The sequence below is a fragment of the Anopheles maculipalpis genome, chromosome 3RL (assembly GCF_943734695.1).
Source record: "Anopheles maculipalpis chromosome 3RL, idAnoMacuDA_375_x, whole genome shotgun sequence".
NCBI lineage: Eukaryota > Metazoa > Arthropoda > Insecta > Diptera > Culicidae > Anopheles > Anopheles maculipalpis.
The window spans coordinates 85,840,411-85,852,294 of record NC_064872.1 but is presented as its reverse complement, the minus strand read 5'-3'; the positions used below and the strand labels follow the sequence as shown (position 1 = coordinate 85,852,294).

Below are 11,884 nucleotides of genomic sequence, written 5' to 3'. Positions count from 1 at the left end.
TGATGCGACACGCTTCGGAAAACAATGCAAGATGGTGACCACCTGATTACCACTCGGATACAGCACGCGAATATGTATTACCACACACTTTGATACGCGAACAAACGGCTTCTGCATTAAACACCGCGCACCAGAGACGGACCCGTGTACCAATAAGCACGTACCAAGCTCGACAACTTTCCGAATGCAACTGAAACAACGACGCTATGCTTGCGCTCGTGATCACGGCGCGATGCTATGCTGGGAACTGTTTCGTGCGTGCGTCGATGCACGCTCGTACACGTTTTAGCTGATCGAAGCTCAGCCACAAACGGTATCGAAAATTGTTTGAAAAATTATTTTTGCCTAGAATGGAATGTTAAGAATATTTTTGGCAAAACAAAAAGCTTTTAGTTAAGGTTTTTTTTGAAAGAAAGCGTATTTTTTACCAAACGTTATCACATTATACCAAACTGCCAAAAAGAGCTGTCAAGCTTGGTCCTCTATTTGACACTCAAAAGCGATAGCGTGGATGACTGTTTCGTTTTGTTATGTGTGAAGAAGTCTTACAAATCTTCACAATCAAAGCACTTTATACGGTTTTTACATTACAATCACTCGAAATATAAGTCTGTCACAGAAATATAATACCTGTAAGTTAAATGAACGCTTGCAAAATGGAAAACACAACCCCCATTTCCAAACGAGCCACCCTGCACGCGCCCAAATGTCAACAAGTCGGTTATTTTGGCTCGCAAAATTCCAGCTGTCATTGTGCTTTGTTTATGCTCTTTCCATTAGACGGTTTATGTGCGCCATCCAGGAGTTTAGTTGCGTCCATTCTAAAAAAAATCTACAACAAATGAAACGCTAGCATACGAATTTGCAAGCTTAACTTCCTGGCCCCAAAATGGAAGAATCGAACGATGAGTTGTCGGAAGCATCGGTACGCGCGGCTCGTTACGATGCAGCCGACAGGCTTTCACCGTCTGTTTTCACGGATGTAGTGCACAATTTGTACGATGCTATCCGAGGGTTGCGTGAACGAACAGCAAATCTGCTCGATAATCCTGGTGTACATATGGAGGTTGATCTGGCCCGCATACAGCAAGGCGTTCTGTCGCCGGTAATATTGCTAAACAATGTAAACAATCTGCCGGAGGTGCAGTCCACGGTCGAGATACGGGCGGATGAAGAGAATGACGGCGATACGGATGATACGGAATCCATTCCGCTCGAATCGAACCCGGACGAGGAACTGAATCGACAGCCGACGAACAACGTGCCGGAAGTGCAAGCTACGATCGAAGTCCAAACGGAGGATGGTGGTGGTAATGGTGAGGAAGACACGGAACCGATCCCGTTGGAATCCGGACGGAACGAGGGTTACGAACAAGCTCCGCTCAACCGAGTGGAAGAGGAACAGAACATAGCAGAAGTAGAAGTGATCGCACAACAACCATCCAATCTCGATGAGCAGCAACCCGTGATACTTTCAGACAGTTCACCAAACCGTTCCACGGACATTTTTACACCGCGACGAAGTTAGTTTGGTTGATTGATGCCGGTGAGGATCAATTTTAATTACTATCAGGCCCTTTTTTCTTTCTAGAAAAGCGAAGAAGAAATGCCACATCACCAGCTGCTAACGTTAATACGGATGACGATGAAGAGGGACTGATTTGTTCGATCTGCCTGGACGAATGGACGTTGACGGGTGATCATCGGATAGTGTCGCTAAAGTGTGGCCATCTGTTCGGTATGTCGTGCATCAAGCGCTGGATGCAGGATAAACCGGCCGCAAATCGTAGCTGTGCCACATGTAAAGCGCGCGCCAACATGCGGGACATCCGTTTCATCTATGCGCGCTGCGTTAAGGCGGTAGACAATACACGCGAGGAAGCGCTAATGCAGGAGCTTGATCGGGAAAAATTGAAATTGATCGACCTAAACGTGAAACTATCGATGGCAAATGCGGAACTTGCCCATCAGCGCCATTTGATTGAAGTGCTCAAGCTTAAGATCGATGAAAACGGTCGAGCAGATCCGTACGGTGATAGAAGGCTCGATGCGTTAGCCGATCGGCGTGTTAGCTACAGACTGTTTTTGGAGAAAAATATAGAGATAACGCGCGAACCGGGCTGCCGAGCGTTAGCTTACTCGGACAAGCATCAAATGTTGCTGATATCGCAAAAGTCCACCCAACCGCTGTTTCCCGGGTATGCCGTCCGGATGATGCCGGTGCCCGAATTTAACGCCTGTGTCGCTGCGGTCTCGTTGCTGGTATCGTCCCGTTCCGTGCGTGACATTGCGGTTGATGCAACGGGCGATCTGTTCGCTTGTGCAACGATGGAAAAGATGGTGAAGGTGTTTTCCATCCAGAATCGTACGGTACAGTGCACGATCAGTCCGAACCAGGACGCTCAACTGTGGTCCTGTGCGTTCGACAACGAACGCTCCTGCTTCCTGTACATAGGATCGCAGCGTGGTACGGTGTACGTGTACGACATTCGGCAGCCGGACCAGCTGCTGGAAGAGTTCCGTGTCGGACATTTGCAGCAAGACTTTACGGCTGTGGTAAAAATCTGCCCCGTAAAACCAACCGCAACGATCCCGTGCGGTGGATTTCTCGTGTGCAAGCTAAAATCCGTCTGGTTCTTCGAATACACACCCACCCAGCAAGTTGAAAGCCATCTGCTTAACATTACCGGTGCATTCACCGCCATGAGCTACAACTCAGCCAGTGGGCTCATCCTGATCAGCGTACGACCAACAATCGACAAACCAACCACACTGGTGCTGGCCTCGCTCCAGAAGCTGAACGGTGTGTTCGCCCTCAACACGCAGCACATTTTCGAAGGGTCGCGTGTCCAAACGGTCATGTACCGTAGCGCCCAGGTGTACCTGAACAATTCGGACACACTGGTGGCGTCGTACCTGGAGGATGCGAAAATGCTTTCCACTTGGTGTACCAACGGTGGCCGCCGCTGGTTGCAACAATTGCCGATGAGCGAAGGCATACTGGACATCTGTCCGATGGTGACATCGACACCGGGTCGAACGTATCTGGCCGCACTGAGCGAGTGCCGGTGCCGTATCTACCGTGTAAAGGGTGAGTGAGACTGAGACAAGGCGGGCGTATGTTTGTGTGTGCATTTAAAAATAGGGAAGAAGAGCTAATGCAAACGGGGGGACAGAAATTCCAAACGAGATGGGTTTGCCGCCGCCAACTGCCATTTGTATTTTGGGGACAATATATTTTGTTTGCAAGCTAGAAGATGTTTAAGCAGTAAGGATTTTCATTTTACCTTCTCAATAAACGGAAACAATGTGTTACTTTAAAAAATAAGAGATAGTATGTATAATAAAAAGGACGTTAATGAGCGTTAAATGCTATTTTTTTATGTTGAAAGAAAGATCGCACGTGGTAGGCCATAAGCAGAGCACTGAAATCAGGACTGTTAAATAGTGTTGGGCAAAAGACTCCTTATCGGAGCAGATGCAGGAGATGCTAAACCAGGCACAAGCAGAAGCAGAGGAGAGCAGTACTACGACCGCCAGCATGACGAATGTGTGCTCCTGCAATTCCTGGACGAAGTCATCTGCGCCATCTATTAGCTGTAATGTAACAAGTTGATGGCCGAACTGTTCAAAATGGTTCCGAAGAGGCTATGTTTTGGAACCAGGAAGAACTATCGAACGAGTGGAAACTGGGTGTCACACACCCAGTGTACAAATTGCTATACTTCCAGGCCATCACAGTCCTGTATACTGCCTTTAAAATGCTGTCCAAAATATTCTTCTGTAAACTTGTGCTCCTTGCTACAGATTTCTTCGGAAGCTATAAAGCGAATCGACCACCGATCAAATTTTTATTCTACGAGCTAACTGAGCTTCATGGCTGTTCAGATATCCTGACGGTAGTCAAAGTCGGGAGGTACGATGGCTGGAGCACGGTTTTAGGATGCCAGACTCATGCCCCATCAGTAAGGTGCTCGACAGCGCCCCGGCATGAGACGTAAAGGAGCACAGCGAGCCCGTTGGCTGGATCAGGATGAGGCATGCCTGTCGGAGATCGGATTCAGCCGTGGGCTGCAGCCCTCGACCGAGTTTCATGGAAAAGTATTGGCAACCTGGCCATTTTCACGCGACTCGATCAGATTTGGGTACGCTTTAAAAAAATATAAAAATCTCGAACCAGGAAAACATCTCCGAAGCACAACATTTAACGACATATTTTCGGATACTTTCACATGCTCAACGATTTTCCCTGCCATCTTTTTTTTCCAAACAAGGGTGTATATTTTTACTTTCATTTCATTTGTTTTAGTTTGCATGCTCCTAAGACTTTACACCATTGCAGCCACATTGCGCTTTCCTCTCCCTAGCTTCTTTCGCTATTTTGCTTGCTTTTTCCACTTTCAATGTCACGGTTCTATCATTATATTCTACTACGCACGCATGCAATCATCCATTTGTTGTGTTTTTTTATTTGTTTGTTTGTTTGTTTGTTTCGTACGCTTATAAACTAACTCGCGCACTTTGTATGCTGTATAAAGGGAACTGCTTCGAGGAGAGTGAATAGATACGAGAAACAAAAAAGAGTTTAAAATTTAAATGTGTACATTGTTCCTATCTTTTTCGTCGACAAAAGGAACTCTCAAGCAATATTATGTAGTACGCAAAAGGACAAGAAGAAAAAATATAGCTTGCGATCTATAACTCTGCTAGATCCTTCCTTGAAAGGGACTGAAGATCACTCGCGCAATAAATGCAACAGGGATTGTTGTTTGAGTATTGGGTCCCTTCTCCCCTTCACGCTAATAGTTAGTTTCTAGGTTCCTAGTGCAACACTTATACAAGAAACATTTGTTCCTCGGCCAGAGAGAAACACGAATCAAAATGTGTTTCTATTTCTCGCTTTTAAATTATCGCTCACTAAAATAGAATTGCGGGGGACATTATAAAGAGGTAAAAGGGGACAAAATAATGTTACACAAAAAACGAAAATTATAATGCACAAAAAGAAGTGTTTGGTAGCATAAACGTACACGCACAAGCAATAGAGGGCTGAAATTGGGTGGGACATAAAATAGTATTTTATCGTAATTGTACCGTAATTAAAAACTACCAAATAGAATATAAATTACAACAAAATACACGTAGGATGATGTAGATCGTCTGCAGAGGCTGGTGTGTCATCCCAGTTTGTGTGTCTGTCTTTGCTACGTCTTATTACACACCGCAACCTTCCCTACCACTGTTCTTTGTTTTTATCATATCTTTGCTGATCCTGTTACGATCCTGCTTCTCTTTCGGCTTTAGGTTTACGTAGTGTACACTTTTCTTTATATATTATGCTTTCACTAGCGTCTGTGCTAACATTCCTACATGGATGTAGTAAGTTTCTCGCTTTACTTTCATCTTTACTTTTGTTTTCCATTTTATTCCTCTTCTTTTGCTACTCTTCTCCTCTTTTATACTTTTTATTGTATGATTTTATGCTTAAAAAATTGAAAAAATTCTCGTTTCTTTTTCAAAACGAGCAGCAGCAAAGTACAAAGCTTTCATTTGCTGTAAAAAAGTAGCAGTACACAATACCCTTTTCGGTATAAAACGGTTAGTTTAATATTATCAAAAGCTTCAATATCAATGACGCATAGTGAGCGGTTTTAGTTATTAACTTCTCTAGCAGAAGCAATATTTCGGGTGGGGAAAACAAATAAATTACATATACTCAAACAGAGCTGGAACCCATGTCAGGCTTGTCAAACCTCATCACGGGAAGCGGAACATCTCTTATGACCTACTATACCGAATACTTGAAATCTGATGCGGATGAAGCATGTTTGAACGAGATGAAGATGATGAAGAGACGGGATGGTAGTTTGAGAGCCACACGTGTTAGAATACTGCTGTCCTTATTGTGAACACTTCTGTACCCGTTAGGTATTGATGATGTATCTTTATGATACAAAAAGGACCCAAAAGACATCACTTGGCTAAACGCAAAATCTCCGGACATGGCTCATTTAAAAAACGGACTATCCTACCGCAATCACACCTGCTAAAAAGCGCTAGTTTAAAAACATGGTTCGAAAAAACATTCCCCGTTTTCTCCCCGTTTCGTCTGTTTTTGAGCTATCCGGAACGATCGCGGGTTTTGGCAAGTCACGGTGTGTGTGTGTGTTGTTCTTGTACGGCTGGCTACTTATCGCGTATATCTTGTATAACTGTATATAAGTGTATAACTGGTCATGGTCTTAAGAGAATTGTAGACATCCTAATATCCCTATGTCACTTAGCTGCTATAAGAACTCTGGTCCTTGTTCTTTCGCTTCATCCCGATTTCATTTGCTAAGCCCGGGATGCTTCTTTCTTCGCCGCATCCACCGTACTGCTGTCGTTGAAAATTTTTTTGGTTAGCTCCCTTCTTTTTAGCCCCATTTCTCTTTTGCTGGCACACCACCTTAATCTAACCTTGCGTAACGCGGCACCACATCGTTCTTGATCCAGAACAGGCAGTTATCGGTATTGTACGTTGGCAGCGCATCCTGCCCAACGTCGAGCAGCTTTTTCCGTAGCTCGTGCTTGATCTCACCATGCGACACGTAATGGTAGAAAAGTTGTTGAATTGCCGAAACGTATCGCCGCTGTTCCGGCGTTTTTGGTTCGTAACGACCAAGAATAGCTTGCACGTCGGAATCGACATCAGCGATGGCTAGTTCACCACCCGTTTGTGATACGACGTAAAATTGAGAACTTTGCAGCTTCTGCGTGATCGTTAGCAGTGGGCAGATGGTACGAATGTCCGAAACCATCGCGACAAGTCCTTGGTAGGTAGCGTTATACCGACGGAGCGCTTCCTCGGTGAGACCAAGCTTACCGACAATGCTTTCGTTGACGTGACGCGTTACTAGTTCCGGTGTCCATTCCGTGTACTTCAGATGAAGCTTTGTGTTATGCGCTTCATGCGTCGTCGAACCGATCACATACCGCACATGGTTGGACACGTCCGCACTCCACACGTCGGCTGGATGTTGCTGCATAATGTTACCGTCCAGAACAAGCCATTCGTGGCGGGCGGTGGCGTTTTCGTCCGCAGCTGGAAGATCCGGGAAGGTACGGCGCCACACATCCGGGACCGCATCCAGTATGTCCTCGTCTTCCTTCTCCATCAGACAGTTCGTGTCCTCGCAGCGGATCTTGCTCATGTACAGTGCGTTTTCCTTTTCCGAATCAGCCAGCGGTTTGCCGGGGAAAATGGATGCACCGGATGAAATCCAGGTACGTGCGAACAGTTTCGTTGTCTTGTTGGAGGAGGCGAGAGCGGTCACAATGGTGCCACCGGCACGATGTCCGAACAGCGTAACGGATTTCGGATCACCACCGAAGTGAGGGATGTTTAGCTGAATCCACTTGAGAGCAACAATCAAATCGGTAAGTCCATAGTTACCGGAAGTCGGTGGGTGAGTGTTCTTGGTGAGCTGCTCCAGTGCCAGAAAACCGAACACATTCAAGCGGAAGTTTGGCCGCACGAAGATAACATCACGCGCGCGGGCGTAACGGGTGGAAGGACGTAGTTTTCCCGGTGAGTCACCAGTGAAGGATTCCGCTCCAATCAGAACAACCACCGGCAGCGGATTGTCGTAGCGTACGTGTGGAGTAATAACGTCCAGTGTGAGACAATCCTCAGCACCATCGACCTTCCCATCGGCGTAGATCTGCCAGCAAACAGGTGTAGAGTTGTGTGCCTTCAACGTTCCATTCCAGCAATGTTCGATACGTTCGACCGGTTTCGCCGCCTTCCAACGATTCGGACCCACCGGAGGCACAGCGTACGGAATGCCACGGAAAGCGAATGAACCATCCTCGAGGATACCCTCGACACGGCCACAATTCGTCACAGTCTCGATGTACTTTCCATCGCGCACCGGTGCCGTGATGGGTTCGGTTTTGCCGACGAAGGTAAAGGCGATTATCAGTGCGACTAGGATCAGGAAGATCACCACACCAGCGATGATCGCGATATCATCTGAAGAAAAGGAAGTAAAAAAAGAGCATCATATAGGAGAGTAGCTAGGAATTTTTGTAAAATCTCGACTGCGCTATTGGGGATCAGCCGCCAAACTTACCAACTGAGCACCGGTAGGACTGTACCCGCTGCAGCAAACTACGCTCCTGCGCATCCTCTTCCGCCTCGGCCGCCTTATCCTTCGCTTCCTTATCTTCGGGCTTCACCAGCGCCTCCCCATCCGTCCCATTCACACCCGGCTTATCGACCGTATCCTTCGTATCTGCGTCCTTCAGTGAATCATCCAACGTTTCCATCGATGCCAATCCGGCCCTATTTTTCGGTGTCTTGCCAAGCTCGATGTCATCTTCCGGATCACCGCTTGCCACCGGTTTGAATCGTTTCGGGATAATGCTAGCCAGTGGGACACGGAGCGCCTCCAACAAGCCTTTTCTCGGTGCCTGAACTTCCGGCTCATCATCGACCGGCTTTTTCTCCTCCGCAGCGTCACCACCTACTTCCTCACCAACGCTCGGCTTATCCGTTGCCTCTGCCGTCACCTCATCCTTTTCCTCCTCTTCCGCATTCTTATCACCGGCCTCTCCGGTAGCCTCCGTCGGCTTTTTGGCGAACGGATTCCGCAGCTTCAGATTAGCAAAGAATCCTCCCGCTGTCCGCTTCGGTTTGTCCTCCGCGCCCGTCTTACTTTCGTCACCCGCTGTCTTGGTACCCTCCTTACCCTCACCACCATTCTCCGCACCATTCTTCTCCAGCAGCTCATTGTCCGCACCGTCCGCTTCCTTCGGTTTGTCCTTGTTCTTGTTGAAAAAGCCGGGCAGCTTAAAGGCTCCGGCCGGTACCTTTTTCGGCTTTACCTCACGCTCCTCCGCCTGCACCTTGTTCGGTTTGTCCGTTTTGCCTTCCTTCCCCTCATCCGTATCCTTCTTCCCTTCACCATTGACCACTTCCTCCGGTATGTTGATAATTTCCTCACCGTTGGCGACATTTTCGCTGCTCGCTTTCGTCTGTGGCTTATCTTCAGCACCGGTAGCGGTCGGTGTCGCTGGTGGTGGTGAACGCTTTTCCGGCTCCTCTTCGGTGGGCGTGTTGCCGAGCAGTTTTTCCGTCTCCTTCGCCTCTAGCTCCGGTCCGTCCACGTTCGGTTGAGGTGTTTCCGGTTTTTGCGTATCGTTTGTTGTTGCCGCTGATGGCGCAGTTTCCTTCTCATCGGTTTCGCCCATTGTTTCCGGCGTATGTCTCCTTGTTGCTTGTTTGGTGGTAAGTGTAAAGCGTTAAAAAGCACCTGGGTGAAGCGAAAGAAGAAGTAAAGGTAATCTCATTAGTATATTGACACTCTTAAAGCTGCGGCTCAACAACAAAGGCAAGCGCCCTTAGAAGTAGAGCGTAGCAAAATCTTATTAATGTGACTAGCGTGTCCTCAATTTCTGAACTGCAATCTCGGTCAAAGATTGTGTCCTATCAGAACCCATTTGACCGTTGGAACGGTTTATGGTTTAAATAAAGGATACAAATCGCTAAAACTTCACAGATCGGTCATTCAAATCATTCCGCTGATTGCAGAAAAAGGTTAAAATTCTTTCGCCCATAAAACTGCCGGCTATAAAACTAGAACACACAGCTCCAACATCAGCAAGATAGGGAGAGCCATGTTTTATCGCGTAAACCTTTTTACGCGATTAAACTGGCCTGGCCAACAACAGGTGTAGGATTGGGTGCAAGCCAACTTTCCATCCTCACATTTTATAGCCTTTTACGGTCAGTTTCTGCGAGCAGAAACAGCTGACCTCGATCGCTTTAAAGTTACCCCCTTCCGGTAAAGCTAAAGGTTGAGGTAGAAAGCAGAAAAAAAACTAGTTCCCGCTCCGGGCTGTTCTGCTGCTTTCCGGCCAGCAAAGCCTCCAACAAAACACCTCCAGCTATCGCAATTTAAATTCTGCCCGCTCGAGAGCATGCTCCAGATGGTACTCCTCAACAACAACCCACAAACACCGACGCGATTCTGACCGTCTGTGGCTGATAAAGTGGTCCAGGCTTTGGGATCGCAAAGTGCACTTATGGGAAGAGAGGTGTGCCGCGTTTTGTTGCTGGCTGATCGAAAGTAGGTAATGGAAGATCATAATTGTTCAACCTTGCATTACTCGCATTATGTGGCCTCGATGCGGGAAGCCGGTTTACGAGACTATAGAGATACCGGTGACCGTGTGGTAATGTCCGGACTCTTCACGAATGCATCATGTGTATGCCATGTACGGTGGCTATCCGCGGGTTTCCTCACCATTATCGATGAAGCGAGCTCAACACCTGATTTGGCAAAAAAAAACGGATGAAAACAGTGCGTCACGATCATTTCTGATCTCTCAATCTTGTATCGATTTTTTTTCTCGTGTTCGATCTGTTTCGTCCGGTGTACACACCACTTATGGTGCTAAGATTATAAAATATGCTGCTCATGGCCGTAGATTTATTTTTGTTCGGTTCGTAGCGATTAGTTTTTGCTACATCAGAGAAAGGAGCAATTTCTTTCCCATCTGCCCCCCATGTTTGTTGCATCCAATTCCGGTCATTCGGTTAATATGGCAAGTCAATTGCGGGAAAGCTTTATCGTTAACGTTTAGCGCCGGACAGTGGTGGTCTTCCCGCGCAAAATGTGATGGAAATTAAGAAATTTTCCACCATGAATTTTGAGGCGCTCAAGCGTCTACTTTCTAAAGTGTGGATGCGAAAGGTTTAGGGAGAATAGTTAAAAGGGCCATTTGAACCTTTCAAGGCTCATCAAACTGTGGGTCATAGGAGAGTAAGAGAAAGGCTTTCTATCAGTCAAATACCAATTTGTTACAACAAATCAAAGGCTCGAATGGGGTGTTAATTGATCGGAAGGAAGAAAAAAAAATCTCACACTTGTTCGATAAACTTCACCGCCCCGTTCGCCTTGACAAAGGGCTTCTTTAATTGAGACAAATCAAGCGCCCGCGCCTTCACGCCCTCATAAATAAATATTCCCTTTGGAAGAGAGCATCATGCCGGTACCTTTATACTTGAAAAGTTAATTCCAAAGCTATGTTTCATATCACGTCCAAAGAACAGATTTATTTATGATATCCTATGAACCCATCGTATCGACATTGTATCGGTGGCATCCAAAAAGATATTCCTTAGGGGGTTAAATTTCTACTGGAAAGAGAAGAGCCTCGTTGCGGCCACGAGGTGGAATTTTTGACAAGACAGCAGCTCCTCTCAGATTTCGGTTCGCCGAAATGCTATTATGTTTTAATTAAACAACCAAAGAGAAGATGACCCCACCACTAGTAGCGGTAGTGACCAGTCACGCCCCAAAGTGTGATCTTGTTGATGTGGATGGGAATGCTGGGTCATGCCGCCGGTCATGGATGCTGCAACAATGGATGTTCAATTACTCGTTGGCGGTGCACCAGACGAGACCGGCGAGGCGATTGTTCAATTAGACGACAATCACAAGTGATTCATGGCAAACTGCATAATTCTCACGGGCCTATTCTTGGAGTTTTGGTTCGCTACACTTAGATGGTGAATTTGTGTACCGGAAAAAGACGCCTAGAAATATGGTTAGCCATTAGGATTCAAATTAATCGAGTGCGATGTAGTGTTGACATCATATCTATGCTCGAGGGACATCATTTCGCCTCTAATTCAGGTTTCTCTAGCTAGACAAGGGCAGTTTGTTTTATTACCCATAAAGCTAGCTACAAGTTGGTGAGTCACAACTGGCGAATATTACTTTAGATGCAAAAAAAAAACCCTTAATCAGACACAATAGTCTACCATCGTGTGATTCATCCAAATGTTCTCTTCTTCCCGTGAATTCTTGTCCACAGTATATGATCTGTTGAGATA

At 46.5% G+C, this 11,884-nt stretch overlaps 6 protein-coding genes across 8 annotated transcripts in view; 4 read left to right on the top strand and 2 right to left on the bottom strand.

Moving 5' to 3' along the window:
* LOC126563457 (uncharacterized) overlaps window positions 1–11,884 on the top strand; it is a 420,587-nt gene that overhangs the window by 19,123 nt on the left and 389,580 nt on the right. The window lies entirely within an intron of this gene.
* The window catches only part of LOC126561112 (gamma-soluble NSF attachment protein), a 487,575-nt gene that overhangs the window by 120,182 nt on the left and 355,509 nt on the right, over window positions 1–11,884 (top strand). The gene's annotated exons all lie outside the window — the stretch shown is intronic.
* Window positions 1–11,884, bottom strand: part of LOC126563195 (cold shock domain-containing protein CG9705) — a 186,540-nt gene that overhangs the window by 28,660 nt on the left and 145,996 nt on the right. The gene's annotated exons all lie outside the window — the stretch shown is intronic.
* The window catches only part of LOC126562375 (arginine kinase), a 310,846-nt gene that overhangs the window by 154,031 nt on the left and 144,931 nt on the right, over window positions 1–11,884 (top strand). The window lies entirely within an intron of this gene.
* Window positions 890–3,101, top strand: LOC126565955 (E3 ubiquitin-protein ligase RFWD3). The gene is made up of 2 exons (XM_050223155.1): window positions 890–1,523; window positions 1,592–3,101. Exons 1-2 carry the CDS (start codon window positions 890–892, stop codon window positions 3,097–3,099), a joined length of 2,142 nt encoding a protein of 713 aa, XP_050079112.1. The 3' UTR covers window positions 3,100–3,101.
* On the bottom strand, window positions 6,450–9,239 carry LOC126561591 (neurotactin). Its single transcript, XM_050217835.1, has 2 exons — window positions 8,115–9,239; window positions 6,450–8,014 (listed from the first exon to the last, which is right to left on the bottom strand). Exons 1-2 carry the CDS (start codon window positions 9,232–9,234, stop codon window positions 6,450–6,452), a joined length of 2,685 nt encoding a protein of 894 aa, XP_050073792.1. The 5' UTR covers window positions 9,235–9,239.

Bases quoted from the DNA above. Each gene is read 5' to 3' on its own strand.
- LOC126565955 (XM_050223155.1), top strand. From the start codon at position 890: ATGGAAGAATCGAACGATGAGTTGTCGGAAGCATCGGTACGCGCGGCT. The intron at 1,524-1,591 runs GTTAGTTTGGTT...TTTTCTTTCTAG, and splicing joins CATTTTTACACCGCGACGAA to AAAAGCGAAGAAGAAATGCC.
- LOC126561591 (XM_050217835.1), bottom strand. From the start codon at position 9,234: ATGGGCGAAACCGATGAGAAGGAAACTGCGCCATCAGCGGCAACAACA. The intron at 8,015-8,114 runs GTAAGTTTGGCG...CCTTTTCTTCAG, and splicing joins GTCCTACCGGTGCTCAGTTG to ATGATATCGCGATCATCGCT.